This window comes from Brachypodium distachyon, chromosome 3, assembly GCF_000005505.3.
Source record: "Brachypodium distachyon strain Bd21 chromosome 3, Brachypodium_distachyon_v3.0, whole genome shotgun sequence".
NCBI classification, from domain to species: domain Eukaryota; kingdom Viridiplantae; phylum Streptophyta; class Magnoliopsida; order Poales; family Poaceae; genus Brachypodium; species Brachypodium distachyon.
Window position 1 is genome coordinate 58,253,008 of NC_016133.3, and position 23,039 is coordinate 58,276,046.

The following is a 23,039-nucleotide window of genomic DNA, read 5'->3' on the forward strand; positions in this document are numbered from 1 at the left end:
GGATCTCCATTTTTGTCCCTGTGGAAGGGGAAGGGAGATTCGTGATAACTACGGGATCTGGAAAATCCTCGTCATTTTTTAAGGAGTTCTTCTCAACCAAAAATTCAATTAAGAAAGTCGGTTGAAGATGAGTATATATGTACACTCTCTGTCCAACAAAAGATGTCTCAACTTTGACTAAATTTGAATGCATCTATACACTAAGTCATGTTTAGATACATTCAAATTTAAACAAATTTGAGACATTTTTTGTTGGATGGAGGGAGTACACAGATATGCAATTATCTAATGAATACAACCACAGTAAAATTGCATGCATGGAGGGTGTCTCTCCTAATTTGAGAGCCTCAGTTTCTTCACAGTTGGCTCAGCCACTGCTTCCACCATGTCAGATTGGCATGGTTGACCATTCACCTGGTCGTTGACTATGTTGACCGGCGAATGGCATGGTTGACCATGCGCTTGGTCGTTGACTGTGTTTGACCGGGCCAACGCAAATAAGTTTGCGCAATTCCTTCCTTCGCAGCGCGTGCATACACATAGTCCAAAACACCAACCATATATGTCTGCATTCGTATTTTTCTGCCACGGAAGGCTTGAAGTGGAGCACGGTCTCACGAGAGGCGCAGGCTGTCCGGTGCGTGTCTGTCTCTGCGCGTTGATACGCCGGCCGGCCCGTTGAACCGATCCATATCGATATCGTATCCACCAGTGAAGCAATTGACCCAAACCCGTTGCCGTCCAGACTTCATCAGAATAAACAAAAGAAGTTGCAGAAATTATTAAAAACAGCTGTGCGTGCGTGTGCGTGTGTGTGTAAGATCGAGAGAGGGAGAGTGGGAGTAGAGGCCGTTCCAAAGAGTACAGCTCAGGGTTTACGCGCAGAAAACGAACTCCAGATCGCGACCTTCTTCTTCTCTGGCCGCTGTAGTAAAATAAGCCATCTCCGTGCAATCAAATAGCTTGGCAGTCCCAAAGAGCCGGGGAGAGCGTGAGATAAAAAAAAAAGGGAAAACGCTGAGAAGAAAGAAGGCCAAGAAAACGGCTGCCAGTGCCAGTGCTGCTCGATCCAGCTACAGTGCCGCCGGTCCAATCCAACAACCGGCCGATTGAGCCCTTGGGCACTGACAGACTCGCCTCCAGGCTCCAGCAGCAGCAGGAGGGGAGGTAAACGAAAAGAGCACAAGAGTAGTAGTAGATCGGGCTCAGGAAGCACAAGCTCATTCGTTCGTTTTTTTTTTTTTGAGTTTACAAAAAAAATATTCCGGAAAGCAACGGCGGCGGGTCAATTCGAAATGTGCGGATTTGATCCGTTCTCCAATGTCACCACCACCGCGCACCACCAGGGTAAAACTCACGAATGGTTACCGCGTGCTGGCCCGCGCCGCCGCTCGCCCCGCTCCAAAAGCGACCGAGCCCCCAGTTGTTGGTCTCGTTTCGTTTCGTTTCGTTTCGTTTCGTTCCCCCCCACAAACAAACTCCTTTTCCACGTGAGCGGCACGGGGCGGTTCATCCCAATCATCTTTTCTTTCTTTTCCTTCCCTTCCGGCGCGAGCGACCGAGGAAAAAGTCCGAGACGCGACGCCGCCGGCCCCACCGGACCAGGCAGAAAGAAGAGGAGGGACGTCAAAACCCGGCGCACGCAAACGCAGCCCACCTTCCCCGTCCCGTTCCGTTCCGTCCCGTATAACTCTCCCCCCGCCCCTCGCAGCGCACCTCGCTCTTCGCCCATAACTACTCCTCCGCACCGCTGTTTTTTTTCTCCCCCTTCCCTTCCTCGCCCCTCCCAATCTCAATCTCGACCCGCATCCCATCCCACCTGCCCTGCCGGCGCGGGGGTCCTCCGCCTGCCCTGCCCCGCCCCGCCGCGCCGCCCAGATCTCGTCGCCGTCAGCCGGCGTCGTGACCTCCCGCCGCTGCAGCGCCCTCGCCGGAATCCACTCTACGGCGGGCGGGAGGGCCAGGCCAGCCGCGGGGAGGAGGACAGGAGGCGCCCTATCCTGTCGCCGCGCGGATAGGCGAGGCCTGAGGTGAGGTGCGATTGTTGTTGGCCAGCATAGATCCTTGTTTATTCCTCCTACCAGGCTACGCTTATTTTCCCTCTCGAATTATTCCTACTATACTTTTATTTTTATTTTTGTTCTTCGTAATGGGCGGCTGCGAAAGGCGACGACCGATAGTCGTTTCGTAGTGCTTTGCTAACGCAAGGTTTGGCTGGGAGCAACGCGGCGACGAGACCGTTTGCGAGGAAAAAAAAACCCGATCAGATTTGCCGTCTTTGCTTTCAGGAGGAAAAGCGGTGTAATCTAGACTCGCATTAAAGGATCGATCCGGCCTGCTTTGTTGCTGCTGCTCGATTAGATCTTGTGTAACTCGTTAGGCGTCGTGTGAATTCTTCTGATTTGCCGCTCAGTAGGAATCGCGATCCTGGTCAGTCATGGACTGGATTGAGGATTTATCTCTGTTTGTTTAAGGTGATGATTTTGCATATGCTCCGCTCGCTGCGGTCCTGGAATGGTAGGTCGCTGTTAAATTCACCAATCATCCGTAAGTTGTTCGTGTCAGTATATATAGCTGTCACCAACTTGGAATGCCATTTCTTACAGTAAAGCCGCGAGAGGCATGCCTGCATACGTATATACCTATGTTACCTCAGTTGTAATTTATTTCTAAATATCTGTGCGCAATACATATCGTACTTTTTTTTTTAGTTTTATTTCTGCTGGTATCGCTGAGTGGTTTCAGGGTGGGAAGTGTGTATCTGATCTGTTAGTTATGATTTATGTTTTTTTGCCTCTGATTGGATTATTTCTGAATAAGTCGTCTATATCTGTTGAAGGGTCCATTTCTAATTCGTGAGTTGCAGGCCTTTTGTCAAAAGAACTATCTGTTAGTACGGAGGACTAGGTGAGGCTTTGGGTCGATTTCGTCCTCCATGGCATGTTACAGTGACATGTTACTGGGAAATACTTATAGGTTGTAGCTTTAGGTTGGTTTGGGTAAGTAAGTTATTTTTTTCACTCATCTATCCGTGTTACAGTTGTTAGTTCGATGTTAGGTCAAGTTATTCACATGGGTAGTCAGTAATCTTGAGCTTCTCCTGTGCTGTTTTGTAAATTCTGTAATCAATATGGACCAGCCTCAAACTTCTAATGTTGATCGGCGTTTGTAGTTTGGTGAGGGGTTTTTTCCTGGATTGGAATCATATGTGACCTTTGATTGGTTAAGCTAAGACACGTTTGGAGTTCTCTATCAAATTTTGTTATGTACACCTATGTACACAGATGCCCTTTTCAGCTGTACCTCAATTTGCATAGGTAGATAAGTAGTCTTATTTGATTAGAGCTCCTGCTAACATAGTGTTGATCTCTTGCAGATTGAAGATGCCTACAGAGGGGTTGCGGTCTTGTGTATAGGTCCCTCTCTACTGAGATGTTTTTGTAGATTCTGACGGAATGTTGGAAGGCCAATCTTGCCTGATCTCGAGGTCGCTGCCTACCTCCAGTGAGCAGGAATCCAGATTAGCTTATATGACTTACCACCTCCTCGAGATCACGAGGACTAAGCGCCCATCTGGGGTCCTGGCTATTGAGCAAGACGGAATTGCTGTAGTGGCAGTGTCGGCAAAGCGGCCTAAGTCTGAGGATAAAAACAATGATGAGCCGGTGGACTGTCAAGGTAGTAATGGTCAGGGCTACTCTGATTCTAGCACCCTGATAAGCTCCATTGGCAGGGATAACTCAATCAATTGTCTTGCCCGTTGCTCTCGGTCAGATTATGGCTCCATTGCATCACTCAACCGGAATTTCCGTTCTCTTGTCCGTGACGGCGGACTGTACAAAGAACGGCGGCGGTTAGGGATTGCAGAACACTGGGTATATTTCTCCTGCAATGTACAGGAGTGGGAGGCGTATGACCCGTACCGTTCACGGTGGATGACACTCCCAAGGATGCCACCTAATGAGTGTTTCATGTGCTCTGACAAGGAGTCACTAGCTGTGGGCACTGAACTTCTGGTGTTTGGCAAGGAGATTCTTGCACATATTGTTCTTAGCTATAGCATTCTGACAAATTCATGGTCAAGAGGTGTTGAAATGAATGCCCCTAGATGCTTGTTTGGGTCAGCTAGTTTTGGGGAGAAGGCAATTATAGCTGGTGGCATGGATGCTAGCGGGCAAGTGCTTCGCTCTGCGGAGCTGTACAACTCTGAAACTAAAAAATGGACAACACTTACAAGCATGAACAAGGCTAGGCGAATGTGTTCCGGAGTCTTCATGGATGGCAAGTTTTATGTTATTGGTGGAATGGCCGGTAGTAATACAGAGGTACTGACCTGTGGTGAAGAGTATGATTTAGATAAGGGTACCTGGAGGGTGATAGAGAACATGTCAGAGGGACTCAATGGTGCAAGTGGTGCTCCTCCCTTGGTTGCTGTAGTTGATAATGAGTTGTATGCGGCTCAATATGCAGGAAAACTGGTAAGGAAGTACAATAAAAGTGATAACACATGGACAACACTGGGAGAGTTACCAGAGCGTCCAGAAGCTGTGAACGGCTGGGGTATTGCATTCCGAGGATGTGGAGAGCGGCTCCTGGTGATTGGTGGACCAAGAGTTCTGGGTGGTGGGATGATTGAGCTCCATTCGTGGATCCCAAGGGAGGGGCCCTTGCAATGGAACATGATCGGAAGCAAACCTTCTGGCAACTTTGTTTATAACTGTGCCGTCATGGGGTGCTGATTTCTGCGCCACGCAACTGTCGAACATACCGTCAACAGGAAAGATTTGTGATATTGGTTTCTCAAATGGCATAAAAGCACTGATTCTGCCTGATTGGTAATCTCTGCATCTTTTTTTCCCCTCCTTTGGACATTTCAGATTTTACTCAATGTTCAACAGAGTAGTTGCTCCCGTGTATTCATTAACAGTTACTGGCTGGTTTCTGTTTCCGCCTATTCGATTTTCAGTTGGCGATTTGTACCTGGTCCATATACTATGTCGAAATGAGTGTTTCCTGAGATGGATGCATCTAGGTGACAAACTGTAATTGATGTAGCCTTGCATCTGTACAATTGTATTGGGTTCTGAATGGTGGCAGATTCATAGTACTCATGTGCAAATGCCTCTTAACAAAGACAGAACGTGTTATAAAAGTTCCCCTATAAACATTTCCAATGTGGCTCTTTTGTGTGTGTGTCCTGGCATGGTTAACATTTGCTTAAATGGTAGCTGGAATGCTTGATGATAATATAAGAAGGAAGCATACATTTTCAAAACATTCTAATTGGTTCTGCTTCCTCTTCACATACAATTTTTACCCTGATGGTATAAGCGGAAACCTTGAGCTGATCGTGAATGTACCTGACCCCTCGTAAGCAGCAAAATCAACCCCAGCCGAGCTTAACCGTTCCTTCAGGTGTGCTCAATCATTTCATATGGAACATCAGAACACATTGGACAAGGCGATATTTGGCGCCTCAGATGTCCATGTCTCCGGCATGGGCATTTTGATCCCTTCGAAACACTTGGTGCTGGGTGAAGCACCGAATCCTCCCACTTTACGTCTCAGCAGCAGGGATTCCACGCTAACTAGGCGCTGCTTAGGTAGCAGCCTATATGGGATATTGTTATCATCTAGGGTGGGCGGGCGCCCACTTTATTATTAGCATTATCATATTTCCAGGAGGCGACAACCGGGGAGCTAATCAGTGGATCGCTGTCCGATTCGTGCTTTAACGTCGTGGAAATTGGAAAGCCACGCCATGCTGTCGACCCATTGCGTGCATTTTGTGTTGATTAGTAGTTTGTTCCTGCCGATCATTTCGCAGCAACATCTCCCGTTCTTTTTCACTCTGTACCTTTCGTGGTGACTTCCTTTCTTCTAAGCCCTGTGTTCTATCAGTTCTGATGGATTTCTTGTCGGTTTGTTTGTTAGTTTTAGGCTGAGATTTGAGAATTTTATGAAGTGGCTATAGGATACAGGAGTAGTATAAGGCCAAGGCAACATTCATGCGAAAAGATTAGCAATAAGATCTGTCAGGCCTCACCTACAAGAGCTTGTGCAGATTTTGTGTGTTGGGTATAAGATCTATGGCACATTTGCTAGTTGAATGTTCTTCAACTGAAACAGACGTGACGGCCGTTTGTTCTGATTCTTGTTGTTGGCCAATATGCTTCCGATTTCCGGCCCTTGTTTTCCCCGTTATTAAAATAAAACTGGATGATAATTGATCAGGAATAACCATGGCCTGCGAGCGTTGGTTATCCCGTCAGTTACCAAAAGGACAGCAACGCGTCGACACCGCCAGAGCTTACTAATTCATAGCCTCCCCGGCTCGTAGCAGCGTAGGCCACCGGCCTCTCGCTAAGATCTTGTTTGTTTCAGAGGAAAGCGTGCAAAGCGTCCCGACTTTTGTTCCTTCGATAGTCTACAAAGGAGCACAAACAAAACGAGAAACAGTTTCGAGCATAGCGTAGGATAGCATAGCTAGCAATACTATAATACAGGGGGAGGAGGTTGTTGTTGATCTGAATTGTGAATTCTGAAACGGAACCCGCGAATGATTGGGTGGGTCGAGTGAGTCCAGGTTGTTGCCATGCATCAGGACTGCAGTTCCATTTACTACCCACTAGATCGAGTACTATATAGTGCTGCCTTTTACTAACAGATACACAGTCGTTGCCAGTATACGGTAGCGCATGCAGGCAGGCCTCTGCAGGCGCCCGTGGGCAATGGCCTGGTCCCCTTTTCAGAGAACGGCGAGTAGAGACGACCTTGATTTCAGCCGGCGAGAGATACGTAGGGTCCGGGACAGCTGGGTACGTAGAGTAAGACGTATGGCAGTATCTTGCCGACGTAGGACGGATTTTGTCACTGGGGTATATTATTGCACGAGCACTGCACGCAGGTGCAGACTTTTGCAGCAATGGAAGTTGGAAGTTGAAGAAACTGCAGTGCATCACCCTCGTAGAGGTCTCTCGGCTTGTCTGTCTGAGCGGCACGGGAGCCGAGAGCTTCAGGCACACGGTCTGGGCAGGGCATCGATGCCTGCGCCTGCAGCGCACATTCCATCCTTGCTTTTCGAGCGAGAGTGGCTGGCTGGCTGGCTGATGCTTCGGCTCTCCAGAGCATCTTCCAGTTTCCTCTTCGTTGCTGGAGAAGCTGTTTTGCTGCCTCGTCTGCTCCTGACTGACTGACGACTCCGGACTGGGTCAGGACTGTATATCGTGCCACGAGGCAAAGTGGTTTCGGTGTCTCTGCTGTGTCCTTTTTATTTTATCTTGCACGCGGAAGTTTTGTGATCGGACGTACAGCCCGTACGTACCAGCCTACTACGAGTTCTCTGTGTGAGTACGGATACTGAGTTTGATGGATCCGGCGGTTCGACCTGCATGAGTTTTCCTTTTAGGCGATTCTGTCCTTGTTTTGCTTACGTTTCGTTCTTTGTCTCGCGCTGTTGTTCCACTCTGGAATGAGCTGATGGCATCTGTTTTTCTTACTCCGATTCATCTTTTAGGTAAGGTCACGCGAGGTAGACATGCCGCACAATCACATAGGCATGTCAATCCGAGGTGCAAACACTCTGAACAAACATTCTTTTTGAAGAGAGACAAATGATAGTGTACAATCCTGCCAACTGTTCGAGTTTGATTGTAGCTGTAGATTATTCCGTGGCCTCAACATTGTTGAGCCATAAGAGTGTCCTTAAAAGTGAGAATGCCCTGTTTTTATTGCATTGATAGTAACAACTTCTCCGATCGATTGTTACTACTAAGGCAAGAAGATAATAATATGTTGGCATGAAAGTAGAGCCCACAAATGAGTGTTACGAGCCATTTTTTACGCGAGACATTCTTTTTACAGTAAAAGACCTTCTTTATTGCTTGTTAAAGAGATTTACATCCTCAAGAAGGAATTTTACAAGGCCTGTGGGTGGGTCCATCCACATTAGGGTAGGCAAACATTAATTTCGCTAGGCGATCTAGTTCACAGTTTGCTTCCCTGTGAGCCGTGGCAGTGCTCAAACTTAACGATGACAGACTCGAGAGCGAGGTGGTAGCAGCCGGCGGATATGAGCACCCGCCAGCGAGTATCACGTATTCGCATCAATAACCTCCACCCGACAGTAACAAGTTTTTCTTGAAGATGCTGAACAGTTGGTGGGCTGTATTCAGATGATCACAACAACTTCATGGGGCCTCCAATAGGCAATAGAGCATGGATGCTAAGCAAGATTAGCACCCAATTTCTTGGGCCTGTAACGCGACTTCGCAAGCGCACCCACGGCCCATATTAGCTCTTCTCTGTCAAAACTCGCGTCATCGCTCGATCAACCGTTACCCGCTCGAATTAACGCCCAAGATCTCCAGGCCCGGAAAGGGAAAAAAAAGCAAGGCATGCTCGCACACACTCTGTTGCTTTGACGGTCGTCTTCCTCCCTCCGCTTCCCCCATCTCCACTCCTCTCCCCGTCCCCGATCCAAACCCTAAGCCGCGGGGATCCGCTACCGCCATGGAAGCGGCAGCCCCGGCTCCGCCGCTCCCTAGACATCCGGACATCACCCCGGAGCTCCGGCGCTTCCTCGACGTCCGCTTCCGCTCGCCGGCCGACCTCGCCGCGGCCGCCGACGTCGAGGCCGAGATCCGCGGACGCTGCGCGGAGCTCGAGTCCTCGGTCTCCGAGCTGTCCGTGCGCCTCGCGGCTGCAGCCTCCGCTTACTCCTCTTCTCTTCAGGCCGCTGGCTCCGCCCTCCGCGGCGTGCGCGCTGGCCTCGACGCCCTCAAATCCTCCACCGCCCAGACAGGTACCTTAAGCAATGATGCTCATGAAACTGCCGAATTTGTCAAGTTGATGCATGCTGCTGCAAAGTTGTAATTCTGTTACTTGGGGTTTTCTACCAGGGGTTAGGGAAAATGTGGAGGTTGGGAGCGAGAAGATGTTGTTTGAGCAACTCCCTCCCCTGGCCACCGACGTGGCGAGAGTCGACATGGTCAGAGATTACGCTGGTGAGTATCTGAGGCTACCTTTGGTCTTGTTTTCCATGCTTGGATTAAAAATTTGGGCAGTAAACTATATTGCCAATTTTCCATTGTCTATTTTCCTCTTTTGGTGGTTATGTCTCTTTAGGCATAATGTATAATTCATAAGTCGTGTAAGTTGAGGTCATCACCTGCTTTGTAAACAGTGCAACTATAGGTTGAGCTATTCTGGTACGCATGTGGGGAAACATGACCTCTGTTTGAGGTTAAACCCGACAGTTATATTATTATGATTTAGCATTATGCTGGTGTTGATATGGTACGCCAGTGTCAGTGTGAAGATTGATTTACTTTTAGGCAACATACTGTTCAAGTGCTTGATAGTTGATAGCGATGGGAAATGTGTTATTTAGTGTGTGTTCATGCGTAGGCTGGTTTTGTGGTGATAAAATCTGCTGTTTGGTTAGCTTAATAATTAGGTTTGTTGGTACAGATCTACCTCAATATAGCTGGATGGATGATTATATATGTCCTGGCCCTCAATTATTTGACATAGGACCTGGCAGCTCTCGAAAGGAGCCTCAGTTTGATCATGTGGGGTTATGTGTTATGTTTTTTCCTGTAAATAATTAGAAAATTATGGGGTCATTTCGTTATGGTTTCCATGCAAGTGGCTGATTTCTTTGTTCATGATCCAAAATTACCGTTCCTAATTTCCTTCCTCTGTTTGCAACTACAATTTCATTAAGAACTGACCCAGATTTCGTGTTTTGACTTTTGAGCCTGCTCTTCCACCCCTAACCACAGTTCACAATTTGTAGCTGTCCCCAGGATATATCGGGACTAACTTTAGGCTGAAAGATGTCATGTTTTTTTAACCATCTATGTTGTAATTAATCTTTTAGTTTGGAGCGATGAACATAGTCACTTTATACTTGTTATTCAAGTTTTTGGCATGTATTTTATTGTCTTCTTTATTCTTTGGCTGTAAACTCACAATAATCATTCGAAAATAATAACTAAACCCTCCGGTCACCATTGACATTGTTCCCTTCCTACGTCTTATGCTAGAGACCTAGAAATTAGAGGTACTTACATCTCATGAAACCTTTGGAATAAAAAGATGGTTGCACCTAAGTTACTGTACCAAATCCATCAGGATGATGGATTAAATGGAAGCTAGTTTACTGACTGTTGAACCTCATTCCCTGCCCTGCCCCACCCTTTCTCTGTGGTTACTAGTTTAGTAATGTTGTATGGGTGATTCTTTATGTTTGACTTTTTGCAATTGATGGTTTCTTAACGGTAGGTTGTCATATACAGAAACGGCTCTAAAGCTTGACAGTTTGGTCGGTGATGTAGAAGATGCCGTTTCGTCTTCTGTGACTGGAAAACTTATATCTCGTGGAGGAAAGTCAGAGGTATGATTCACATCATACTGTGGTTGTATGGACTGTTAACTTGTTGGTTGTTAATTTCGGCACAATCTTTTTACTCCAGCAAACACACCATGTTGCTATTGGATATCTTAAATCGATAGAAGATACTTTAGCTTCAGTTACAAGGACCAGACCACAATGGGCTCGTCTTATATCTGCAGTGGATCACAGAGTAGACAGATCTTTAGCTTTACTGAGACCACAAGCCATTGTTGATCATCGAGCTCTTCTATCATCCCTTGGCTGGCCTCCTTCCATTGCTGGAACAAATATTTCAGATAGTAATTCCAGGAAACCAGCAGAGATTGTGAACCCATTATTTTCAATGAGGGGTGACCTGACAAAGAGGTATTCAGAGAGCTTTCTTTCATTATGCAGTTTACAGGAATTACAGAAACGCAGAAAAACTAGGCAATTACAAGGGCATAATGTGAATAGTGAACTACGTCAACCATTATGGGTGATTGAGGAGTTAGTAAATCCATTATCTGCTGCTGCACAGCGTCATTTTTCCAAATGGGTTGAGAATCCTGAATTGGTTTTTGCCCTTGCTTACAAGATAACAAGAGATTTCGTTGATTCCATGGATGAGATACTGCAGCCCCTTGTGGACAAGGCAAATCTTGTAGGTTATAGTTGCAGAGAGGAGTGGATTTCGGGAATAGTTATTGCATTGTCTACATATCTGGCGAAAGAGATATTTCCTAAGCAGATTGAACTTCTTGAAGAGAGCAGCTCAAACGATGCAAGCGGCACACCATTTCAGGCTAGAGTCTCATGGCTTAATCTTGTTGATCTAATGATATCTTTTGACAAGCGAACTCAAGGTTTGATCTCGAGTACAGGACTGCAATTTTCAGTAAAGGATGATGACAATTGGCAAAGGATCTCAGTGCTCTCTGTCTTCTGTGATCGGCCAGACTGGCTTGAAATATGGGCAGAGATTGAGAGACACGAGACTCTTGGTAACCTGAAGTCAGCAATGGAGAATGAGAAAAATTGGAGTAAGAGGATTGAAGGAACAATGATTGAGTATGGATCAGAGGATTACAAATCTCCAGCAATTACCTGTGCTGTTCAACAAGGCTTGTCTTTGCTAATTGATCGTGCTAGGCCCATTCCTAACATTTCACTTAGGGCAGAATTCATTAGGATTTCTGCTTCACCTGTAATATCAGAATTTCTCGGTTGCATGTTTCGGAGGTGCCAAGAAGCAGAGGGGCTAACTGCTCTGGCAGATGATAATGCTGTGTTCAAAGTATCACAGTCCATTAATGCAGCTCGATACTTGGAATCCACATTGACAGAATGGTGTGAGGATATGTTCTTTCTTGAAATGGAAAGTCTACCACTAAGCGGTGAAGGTGGGGGTATATTCCAACAAGAGATAAATCAATTGAAAGAGTTCAGAGCAGAATGGGTTGATAAGATTTCGACTGTCATTCTTAGGGCATTCGATGCTCGCTCCTGGGATTATCTGAGAAATAAGAGGCAGTGGCAGGAGCATTCAGAAGGACCGTCCAGGGCCATCATAGAATCTTCAGGCTACATGCAGGGGAGGCTATCTAAGCTTGAAGATAGCCTAAATGTCCTGGATTTCGTATCAGTATGGAGAGTTGTGGCAAACGGAGTAGACCAGCTGCTTTTCGCAGGAATTTTCACAGGAAGCCCAAAGTTCAGTAATGGTGGGGTCGAAAAGCTTCATGCTGATCTGAGTGTTCTGTTTGCCGTATTTTCAGCCTGGTGTCTGAGGCCTGAAGGCTTCTTCCCAAGACTGTCCGAAGTTTTGAAATTGCTAAAGGTTGATGAGAAGCATCTTATAGATAGATCGTTTACAGATAAAAACTGGCTAAGGGAGCTTGGTGTTAGGCATCTGACAGCTGCTGAGGCTGAAAGGATAATAAAAAATAGGGTGTATGATGAATGATTACATGAGATGGTAGATATCTGGCTTGAGGATCAAAATTGGATTGTCAAACTGGAATGAGTTTACACTTCTTTTCCTTTATACAAGTTTGTGTCATTCTTGTTTACATATTTATCCTTGTCGATTGTTGTACTCTACAACCAAGAAGTACGTGAAGGTTGATTGTGTCATGAGATTGTGTAGCTTCTGCCTCTTTGCCCTTTTGTACGAGAAAAACTGACCCGCCGCCTACCTGACAGACTTTTGACCAAGAAAGCAGCTTTTTACCACTGTTTTTTCTTCTTCTGAAAATGTTGGCAGGAGAGCTGCTAGCCTGCTAAGCGGTACCACTGCGCTTCGGTCCTCTGCTCCTCGGACAGACTGGAAGCCGTGCATTTTTCCCTTTTCTTGGTCCTCCCCAGTCGTTCCCTGAATGCAACAGTTGTATCTCGTGATCTATTGAAAGGCCTACTCGAGTGCTTTACGACTCGTTCATGTCGTGCGTTATTTTTCCTCCGTTGAAAACGCAGGCTCGTTTTTTCTCTGTTCTTGTGCTCCTCTCGTTGCGGCCGTGGTTTTATTTGAATATTTGCCGAGCAATAAGTATTTTGGAACGGAACAAATAACGTTGAAGTGAGAGATCGGATAGGGCCGGAATAAGGCTGACTCTTCTTCTGCTAAGAATTAAAACCTCGGTACATTTATGCACAATCAAATTTATTTGACGATAACCTTAAGTGACGTATGACCTAAACGTTTACCCGCGATTATTGTGAAGCTCCCCGTCCCCAGATCAGACTCGTCCTGCGTAGCTTTGCTTCCTCTCACCCGCAGCGTAGGAGGGCATGCTTGTCTGATCACCCGCAACCAAACCGTTAATGAGGGAGTGGCGGCACCCACCTTATTTTCGATGGCCGCAAATTTCCGGCCATACAATCAAATCCCTCGCAGCTGTAACTCAATCATGCCCGGCCCCTGCCTGCGTGCCTCCCCTCGACCCCGGCCCCAAACTTTCTCTGGTTAGTTAACGCTGTCACCCAGGCCACCTACCTAACCCCTGGGCCTCGACACAGATTAACGAGTGAGTGATCCAGAGAGAGAGACGTTTGGATCACACCTAATCTCCATGATCGTTGTGTGGGGGTGGAATGGCTGGATGCAGGGGTTAAGTTAAGGTAAAGGTAGGGTGCACGGCACGCGCAGATGTCCGTGCAGTCAGAGAGGCCACCAGCGCCGGTCCGAAACCGACCGAAATCGTGGCCTGACAGCCTGATAACTGCGCTAAAGCTCGTGATTGGCTCTGACGCCGGTTGACTCTTCACCGTTCATGTCATGCCATCCATCTATAGCTGGCGACCGAGCTTGCATTGCGAGGGTTAATGATTCGTTACTACGCCACTGAAAGTAAGAAAAGGCCGTCGTGCAGCTTCCTATCTTGGGACCGAACCAAATTAGACACATATGTAGTGTAGCATAGGTTCAGGACCAGCAGATCTCCGAGGCTGGTCCTGCCGCTCCAGCTGCCCAAAGATTTTGTGTTTTCACGGTACTGTGCGCTTTGCTCGTTAAGTTCCTGCAGCTCTCGCAGAGCCACGTACGTCGTTACAAAACATCACCTGCGTCTGCACGCATATGCATGGTCCTGGCATGGCTAGCTAGCTTGTACATTGTCGTTAGATCTCTTCGATCGTCTGTCACTCTGTCAACGTATACAGCGAAGAGATTTCATTTTTCCTCGTTCCATGCATGATATGCTAACAGTACGTCAGTGCATCTGATTCACGTGAAATCTACAAACCCGCACAAATTTACTGTCATCTTCTGATCTTCCCACCTGAAAGATTTACTAGTTGTCTGGTAAATTTGCCGTGTGCGATTGTTCGACATTGTGACTTGTGACGGAGAACAAATGAGTAGAGAGAGCGAGGTTGTGGACAAGTTAACCAAAAATACATGAATAAGCTCCATGGTGGACGCACCGGTATGGCATGGTCCGGCGGCTGTCACACCTAAAAATCTGCCAAAACCTCAATATATGTAATACTTCCTCCGTCCAGTTTATAAGGCCAGCACAGAATTTTATGCCAACAAATCATAATCAATAATGAGGTAATAACATGGGACATACAACAACTTGTCTCAAGCGAGAAGTTTCATCCAACAACTTGAAAATTGAGACCATTTGGTACATCAACTTGTTAATTGGGTGATTAGGGATCGATTTAGTTTGAATTGCGACACGTGTCAGTCATACTGGATCTTAAGGCAGTATGTCTTTTTGTGCTTTACGTCTTTGGTTTACATCCCATGCGACCTTTGCGATGGAAATATGCAAAAGAAACCATGTTTTCTTTATATTCCAATTTCCTTCCGTACGCCTTCGTATCCTCTCCTTTCCTCTGTCCTCCTGATCATTTCTCCGTCTTCCCTTCTCTCCCACCTCGAACAAGACGGCGGCCAAATTACGACTTTTTTTTTTTGTAAATTCAGAGATAGAACAAAGCCATGGCATGGGAGGGTGAAGAAAGGCGTTTTGCAGCCATATTACATGTTTGTTTTGTACGATTTCATTGAACGAAGGTTTTATTTTGTAAAAATGAACAAGCCATGGCGCACAACTTTGCCACGCTGGCAGTGACACATGGTGATCTGAAGCCTCTCTGACCATAATTCAATCCTCAGTCCAAGTTGATGTACTACCACATGGCCCCAATTTTCACGTTGTTCTATGAATATGTGTTTGCGCGAAACAAGTTGTTGCATGGTTGGTGTTATTACTCATCAATAATAATGATGGATTATACCAATATTATCTTGCATCTCTGCCTAGGATTCGCGTACTACGTACGTACGGTCTATCCTGAACATGGTCGCATCTATTTAAGTATCTAGCAGGTTAAGTTAAGTAGACAGGCGTAATAAAAGCACTGCAGTATGAAAAATGCACGGTCGGCTAGTCAGATGACATGACGAAAATTCAGATGCATGCACCGAGCTCGCTGGAAGTCGTCACACATAGTGCTCAGAGGGGTCGAGTCAAGTGGGCCGGGGCACCGTGTATTTGTCTGGTCGGATTCACACACTTATTTTTACTCGACGCTGCTGCCAGCCGGTCCGTTGATTATTCCCGTGAATAATCTAGAGTCGTACTCCCCGGAACCGAAGACAAAGCGGAGTGGAGTACAATTTTTCTTGGATCAAACGCCCAAGCAGCTGGTTATGCGCTCGTACGTTCATAAAATTACTGTAGTCCTACGTGCTCGATTATCGTACTCGTCTCATTTAAGTGATAAAATATTACATGTAATGTTTGAGTCGCCTACTTATGAAACGAAACGAAACCTCACGCTGGCTTGATCGAGTCAGCGGTGACCTCACAAGATTCCATGACAAGAACCACAGTGCACGCACTTGCGACCAAACCCTTCATTATTACCGCGCGCCTTCATCTCGGTCAGATAAGAACTAAGTATAGACTGGATCGAGAGATACCCTGTCACGTTGCCCGTGCCGCCGGCTCCTGGGGCCGGCATCCGACGAGACACAAACCAATTTAACTACCGGACTGTGCCGAGCCCAGATGTCGATCGAGACATATACGGAGTACATAGTCACGTTTACAGGTGTGTGCGTACGCACGTACAAATGCTGGCTCATGCATGGACATGTGTGCTGTAGTTAATAACGTTACGTATGCGCGCGCGGCGAAGGGCGCCGAATCGCCGATCCTTGGGACGATCGAGTTGGTTGCCTGTGGCGTCGGGTAGAGGCACATGTGGGGTTGCAGCAATAAACACCGGCCGCAACGGCGACGTACGATCGATCTCACGTACTTAAACAACATGCAAAACGGCTGTCTAGCTGCCTGCCCAGTCCTACGAACTACTAGTACGTACTTACATGATGCACATGCAGCTTTAATTTATCATCGATCCCTGGCTGCAGGTTCGATATCATGCACGCGCGGTACCAATCTAGGCCAAGATATCAATCACCAGCTCCTACGTGGAGTAGCTCCTGCGAGGCTACAAGTTTTCTTTTTCTTTTTCTGCAGGACGGCTAGCTTTTCTGAAGCTTTTGTCAGTGATCGATCGAGGACAATGGGTCGAACATGTTCAACCGCGACTGTTTCTTAACTTTACCGTACCCCCAGCTCTCTCCAGTGTTTAGCTACCTAGTGCTATGTAGTACTAGGCCCAGCACTTACTGATATGACAAGAGATGATCGCCTGCCTTTAAAGGAACGAACCACCGTTTTCTGAGCTGTTCGCGGAACCACTCATTTTTAATACAGTCCGTCTCAAGTAGTACCAAAATACTGGATTAAGCCTGTTTAATAAAATTCCTGACAGATGGGCCTCACGTTGTCGATGCCACGTCGGCTTAAACCTGACCCCACCAAGGGAGAGGGGGGATAGATGTGGGCAAAGCAGGCTAACAGGTCGGCCTGGCACCTCACGGGTGGGATCCACTTGTAAAGAATCATGTCAAACAGACTTAAATCAGTGATTTGGACTGCTTGAAATACATTGACCGAAAATGGATCGTTCCGCGGACAAATTAATGAGCAAAAACTCGAAACAACAGACCAAGAAACTGTGTGTTTTTCCGAAATTTATAAAAGCAAGGACAGAAGAAATCCCTGCCCGATCGATGAGCTATAGGCTAATATCGATCGAGTAGCTAGCTAGCCACAGGTTGCGCCGCGCGCGACGTACGTACTTGCCCGAAAGCCGGTTTTGGCAACAGCAGAAGGATAGGAGCCAGAAAGCACCCGTACCGGCCGGCATGCATCCCCCGAAGCCGGCCGGAGCACACAGCACAGCCACTATATAGCTAGCTTGTTGGAGGCCTGCCCTGTGATCGAGGAGCCAGTATAGCCGTCGCGCGCCCAGCTACATCTACGATCCAGCCAGCCGTTTCTTTGTTAAAAACAGGGCCTGGACCCCTGGTCATGATCAATTACATGCATGTTTGTGGCTAGATATCTTCACATCCATGAGCGGCCGGCCTATACACGTGGTTCCGTATGTCCATTTAATTTCGACGAAAGAGTACTAGCTAGTAGCTACTCCTACATCTGCTTGCCAAACGATCGGCCGTTTATTCGGTTGGTCACATCATGTCGATCACGAGAGCTAGCGGACATGGAAATATACAGAGATGCTAGAGGGAAACGGAGATCGACGCTACTCACTCCGATTCTAAATTCTTGTCTCAAATCTACCCAATATGAATGTAACTATTCATAAAAAATGTCTAAATACATGTAACATTTCGATAACAGATTAGCTACTAAGCAAGCAGGAGCAACAGTAGTACAAGCATGCAGCAGTGTAACCTATCACTAGCTAGCTGCAGTACGATACCGTACGGACAGATACCGGTCGAGGCACCGAGCTGCTGCATCGAGACTCGAGAGCTAGCTTGTACAGGGAGGGCGGCCGGCCGACCGGGGCTAAAGTCAGCAATAAACATGCCCGCAGAAGCTCTCGCTCTGTAGTCTGCACACACGCACGTACTCCCAAGTACTAAGAGCGACGCTTGTTAATAATAGATCGGCCGGCCGGCGCCACTAGGCACATGTACGCGCCGTGTAACGTAATCGCACGGCATGATAAGCTAGCTAGGCCGGCCCGTTCACCTCTCGATCGCCCCCCTACCAAAACGCGCGCCTCACAACTTCCGCCGGCGGCATTTCTACATACAACGATCGATTGGTCTGTTGCGTGTGGCACCTATCTCGCCATCTCAATCGTGCCGAACTATTAGCCAGCAGCCGTGTAGCCGAGCCAACACTACATGCATGTCGCGGCCGTGTGTCAGCCGGTTGCTCGCGTGCTAGTTAACCGGATCACGATGGACGCTCCTGTGCGGCAGCCAAGCTAGATCGATAGTCATGCAGTATATATACATGCACTCGCGCCCTATCGGATGTCGATCGTTGGATGGGACACGGTGTGGGTCGCATCACGGGCATGCATATATACGGCCAGCCAGCCGAGTGCCAGACCAGACCACCGAATGACAGGCCCCGCGTGTCGAGGATCATCCGATATATAATCGGTGATCTCGACTATATCCCGGCCGCCGGGGCAGACATCACATGGATCGACGGCGCGAGGCCAGGACTTAAACACGCGACGGTCACGTGAAGGTTGGCGCACGCTGTCTGGCTGTCCGGTGGATACCCCGCCCGATCTCCGACATGGCAGCGCCGCACCGGGCTCCATTCCATCCGCTCGCGTCATCGATTCATCATGCATTCGGCCCAGATTTGCGTCCTGCTATACCTCCTATTATACGTCCGGTAAACACACACCCGGCCAAATCGAGCCCACCCGACCCGGCTGCATGCACAAACCACACTCTTAACCGCTGTTCCAGCTGCTTCTTCTTTTTTTGAGTGGAGCCACTGTTCCTGCTAATCCATGCATTAATTTATGCATGCGTAAACAAACTTATTAGTTCGCGTACGTGTTACACCCCGACTCGATCCCTCAATCATCGTGAGGAGATTTCAGGCGTGTTAGGTGCGTTGATCATAACATAAACATAAACTCTTCTCGTTAATTGCATCATTGTCATGACACTGTGGAGGCACCGCGCAGACAGGACAAGGGGACGGAGTGTGTGTGCATGCATGTAAACATACGCGGTCTCCCGATCGTCTCCGGGGGAACCGGCCGGCCGGGGACAAGGGCATCTTTCAGTCTTGTTAGACTTGTTTTCTGATTTGTATATACGCTCGATCGGCGTGGTTAATTAATTTAAGACTTCCCCGCTGATTAGAGTTGTTGTACTGCACGTATGTGTGGAATACAATAGTTGTCGTTCCTGCCCGTTTGCGCCACAAGAGTACAAGAAAAGATATGCGCAAGATAAGCGGTGGTGTACATCGATCCAGTATATATCGTCCCCTGTTTTATTTTACTCTATGCATGCAGGGAGCTAATTAAGCTAGGTTTAACTCCAATGATCAGATTGGACTAATCGACATACACATGTGTGCGCTAAGTAGGCAATGCTGACACATGACAGGGGTTTGGTCTGTCATCATGGCCTCATCATACCCAATGCTAATTAAGCTACAGTTAATCTTTTGTGGATACAGCGTGCTTATTAGCGTACTAGCATCAAAAGCCCGTGTCAAGTGACCGATCCCAGGGAAAGTGACTTGGGTAGCATCAAATCACTCACAACGTCAGACGGAACGGAGGATTTTTTCGATTTCCTGGACGTAATATTCCATCTCATTCAGTCAACATGGCCGCGATCGAGGCTAGCTGCAAGCCTGCAAGCAAGCAAAACAGCTGGGTTTCCTTTTGCCGGTAAAAACAGTTGCCACGAACTTTTAGAGCCGGCATTGGCACGTGGCAAGTGGCGGGTGGTCATCGCCTGTTACTCAACGAAGCAGGGCCCACACGAGCAGCTGCCTTTGCCTACCTTGTGGGCCGCGCCGATGGGACAGAGAGAGACACTCCCGCTGGCCCAGCCCAACCCACTAGCTCCCTTTTTTCCCCGTAGTCTGTTCGATCCGTTAAGTTCCTGCAGCTACGGCCGGTGTTGCTTACAATTACTCTACGATCTCTCTCGCCCGGCCATCTATCCGCCTCCTTATAAAGACACCCTCTCCCTTTCTGTCTCCCTCACACACACTCCCATCCAGCGGTTGCATAACGATCGAGCTTAGCCACCCAGTAGCAAGTGCCCTTTGAGCAGCTCGTTTCAGCCAGAGAGCTTCTTCCATCAACCATCCAGCCGGGCCGGTGTGTACTTCACCTGCGCTAGCTTGCTTCTTGAGCAACACATAGACACTCTACGCAGCTAGCTTCTTCTTCATTAGCCGGCCGGCCGGCCTCTGAGCGAGCTCGCACGCGCGCGCATCGATCCCGGACGGCAACGAGTCTCTACGATGTCGAGCAGATCAAGGTCGTCGCGTGGCGCCATCTCCGAGGAGGAGATCAACGAGCTCATCTCCAAGCTCCAGTCTCTGCTCCCCAACGCTCGCCGCCGCGGCTCCAGCCAGGTACTGTAACTAGTTAACTCACTCACCAACTGCAAACAGACAAGGTTCGATGTCGATACACACGCACATTGCCAGCTAGCTACTCCAGTCCACATATATATACACGGCCGGTGATCCTTCCAATTCGTTCCGTAGGTGGTTGCATTGTGAAAGTTTTTATAGTACTCAACTAACGAAATGGTCGAACGAGCAATTAAGCTAGTATGAGCATCAATTAATCAGTGGGATGGAATATGAAATGCAGGCGTCGACGACGAAGCTGCTGAAGGAGACTTGCAGCTACATCAAGAGCCTGCACAGGGAGGTGGACGACCTGAGCGACCGGCTATCCGACCTCATGTCAACCATGGACCACAACAGCCCGGGCGCCGAGATCATCCGCAGCATCCTCCGCTCATGATCACCGATCGATCGATCGAGAAACGGCAGCGCCTTAAGTTCATTCCATCGATCTCCGGCAAGCCACGAGAGAGCTTAAATTAGCTAGCTAGGGTATATATATCCACATATTTAAATGTGTACTATCTCCCTCCTTTTCCTCTCTTCTGCCTTTCTGCCTAGATCTGATCGTCTCTCTAGATCGAGAAAATGTACTGCTAGCCACGCCCACGCGTATATCCTAATCAAGGCTTCACCCGGTAAGTAGGGCATAATTAAGTACTAGCGCTTAGGGCCAAATCAAAGCTTATCCTGGCTAATTCAGCTCTTACGTACGTCGTCTCTCTGTTCTTTAGCTCCTCCATGTGTTACTCTCTACTACTATAGCTAGTAGCTCGGAGCTAGCACGATCTATCTCCTCATCCTGTCTCCCCCCTAGCTTCTTTGTTGTCCCTTTCTCGATCTGTTAATTTTTAATTAGTTGGTGGCCTTGGATCGAGTTGTGTCCTCTATAGACAACCGACCGACCACTACTACTACTCACTACGGGAGTACTCCTACCTAGAGCAAATTAATATCATCATCATTGTATACTGTTCCTGCGCTTTTACTTTAATTTAGTACTGTACGTTGTTGGGCTACGTACTACTCGTATAGTACTAAATTTTTTTCAGCTGACATGGTTAATTAAGATATGCAACGGTGGAGTTTTTACATGAGATAAAAAAGAAGCTGCCTGTAATGAACTGATTAAGCTATGCTTGTGGAAGAGCCAGTACTGGTAGCTAGAACTTGGCATGCAATGCATGGCCCAGTTGTGCTAGCTCCGGCTATGTTCTAGCGAAAGTACTACTATTACTGCGACGGCCGGCAGAGCCAACAGACTTGTGACAATTAAGCGTGCTGGCTGGCTAGCCCGGAGCCATGAGCCATCCGGTCTCGATCTCTCTCTGGGCGCCAGTGCATGTGTGTCTCCACTTGGGCTTGTCCTTTCTTTAATTAGTTCCGTAAGAAATGGAGGAGTGGATCGGATCAGGAAAAGGTTCCCGTCAACTGCCTTTGTTTTCGCCCGTCTGTTAATGCCGCCGTGTGTCTGTGTGTGGATGCTGTCGATCCTCTATCTCTCTTTCCTCTGCGACGTACCCGCGCACCCCACATGCATGTTACAATCGATATATATATATATATATATATCTCCATCGGTGCATCAGACGACGACCCAGCTGGGCGGCCGATCAAGTCGTCACCTTTTCTATAGCTTCAATGATACTCGTTCAATGATACTCCCTCCGATCCATGATAAGTTTCGCAAATTTAGTACAAATCAGCGACACCTATTACGGATCGGAGGGAGTATGTTGCTTAGGTGTTTGAATTCCTGCAGTTACAAAGGAACTCAACTTAATTTGTTATATATGACTTTCGGTGAGTTTAATTTACCGCGACAACTTCGATCGTGAGATTTTTGACTCCGTGCAGGCTCCCGATCAGTATATATGTAGTATGTATAGACTCTGCACGCTAAGTTATAGGTAGCTAGCCCATATCTAGAGCAACAGCCTAACGTGCATTGGGCGCGGCCAAGGGAAGCGTGATCCTCTGCACGAACAGTCATCTGCCTGTGCAAGCTTCTCGGGCAAAGGTGTCACGCACATACATGTGCCCTTATCTATCACAATGTGCAGCCGGCCGGGTAGCTGGGCTAGGTTCGTTTGATTGCTGATGATGGGGCGGACAGCGTTGCTAGCTTCTGCAAGGAAACCCACATGCATGCTAATTTGCTTATGCTACCCCGGAACAGTAGTATATGATACGTACACACTGCATGGATGCCGGTCTAGCTTAGCCCGCCGGCCGTAGCGCTCTGTTTAATCATCTCTTCTCAGTCTTGTGGGGCCATTGGGTACAAGCTAAGTAGCCTGCCGCAATAAACACTACTACAAAACGGTCTATATGCAACGGCACATCAGTAACGGGTCGGTCGCGGCCGCGACCGTTACTGATGAACAGAGCGGGGTCTGCCCGTCCCCGCCCAGCCATACATTCGTGGCGGTCGCGCGGGACGATTGCTACTGATGAACCATCATACCTCGCAAGATACATCAGTGGCGGTCGCGACCGCCACTGATGAACCACGCATCAGTAACGGTCGCTCTAACGCGACCGTTACTGATGCACCCACTACTATCAGTAATGGTCGCCCAATTTCCAACTGCCACTGATGATCGTTGCGGTTTAAATACGAAAAGCAGAGCCGCAACTGGTCGCGCTGCGCGTCGTAACAGACCAGCTGCGGCCCCTTCTTCTCC

The 23,039-nt window shown here is 47.9% G+C and overlaps 3 protein-coding genes and 1 non-coding gene across 5 annotated transcripts; 3 read left to right on the plus strand and 1 right to left on the minus strand.

Moving 5' to 3' along the window:
• Positions 1-1,703: 1,703 nt before the first annotated feature.
• On the plus strand, positions 1,704-5,174 carry LOC100832557 (F-box/kelch-repeat protein At1g74510). Of its 2 annotated transcripts, none has more exons than XM_003570601.4 (2): positions 1,704-2,035; positions 3,377-5,174. In XM_003570601.4, exon 2 carries the CDS (start codon positions 3,456-3,458, stop codon positions 4,737-4,739), a length of 1,284 nt encoding a protein of 427 aa, XP_003570649.1. In that variant the 5' UTR covers positions 1,704-2,035; positions 3,377-3,455; the 3' UTR covers positions 4,740-5,174. The 2 variants fall into 2 exon arrangements, with proteins under 2 accessions (XP_003570649.1, XP_010236116.1); XM_010237814.3 differs by having other exon boundaries at positions 1,704-2,030.
• Positions 5,175-8,374: 3,200 nt separating this feature from the next.
• On the plus strand, positions 8,375-12,526 carry LOC100831957 (RINT1-like protein MAG2). Its single transcript, XM_003570599.4, has 4 exons — positions 8,375-8,803; positions 8,901-9,005; positions 10,302-10,399; positions 10,479-12,526. The coding sequence occupies exons 1-4, from the start codon at positions 8,512-8,514 to the stop codon at positions 12,342-12,344; spliced, it is 2,361 nt and encodes a 786-aa protein (XP_003570647.1). The 5' UTR covers positions 8,375-8,511; the 3' UTR covers positions 12,345-12,526.
• A 4,061-nt stretch (positions 12,527-16,587) lies between these two features.
• Positions 16,588-16,877, minus strand: MIR7737 (microRNA MIR7737). The gene has a single exon (NR_127023.1). It is a non-coding gene; the product is annotated as a microRNA MIR7737 (primary transcript).
• A 3,058-nt stretch (positions 16,878-19,935) lies between these two features.
• On the plus strand, positions 19,936-21,336 carry LOC100832248 (transcription factor ILI5). The gene is made up of 2 exons (XM_003570600.4): positions 19,936-20,352; positions 20,597-21,336. Exons 1-2 carry the CDS (start codon positions 20,239-20,241, stop codon positions 20,750-20,752), a joined length of 270 nt encoding a protein of 89 aa, XP_003570648.1. The 5' UTR covers positions 19,936-20,238; the 3' UTR covers positions 20,753-21,336.
• Positions 21,337-23,039: the final 1,703 nt, after the last annotated feature.

Bases quoted from the DNA above. Each gene is read 5' to 3' on its own strand.
- LOC100832557 (XM_003570601.4), top strand. From the start codon at position 3,456: ATGTTGGAAGGCCAATCTTGCCTGATCTCGAGGTCGCTGCCTACCTCC.
- LOC100831957 (XM_003570599.4), top strand. From the start codon at position 8,512: ATGGAAGCGGCAGCCCCGGCTCCGCCGCTCCCTAGACATCCGGACATC. The intron at 9,006-10,301 runs GTGAGTATCTGA...TGTCATATACAG, and splicing joins CATGGTCAGAGATTACGCTG to AAACGGCTCTAAAGCTTGAC. The intron at 10,400-10,478 runs GTATGATTCACA...TTTTTACTCCAG, and splicing joins CTCGTGGAGGAAAGTCAGAG to CAAACACACCATGTTGCTAT.
- LOC100832248 (XM_003570600.4), top strand. From the start codon at position 20,239: ATGTCGAGCAGATCAAGGTCGTCGCGTGGCGCCATCTCCGAGGAGGAG. The intron at 20,353-20,596 runs GTACTGTAACTA...TATGAAATGCAG, and splicing joins GCCGCCGCGGCTCCAGCCAG to GCGTCGACGACGAAGCTGCT.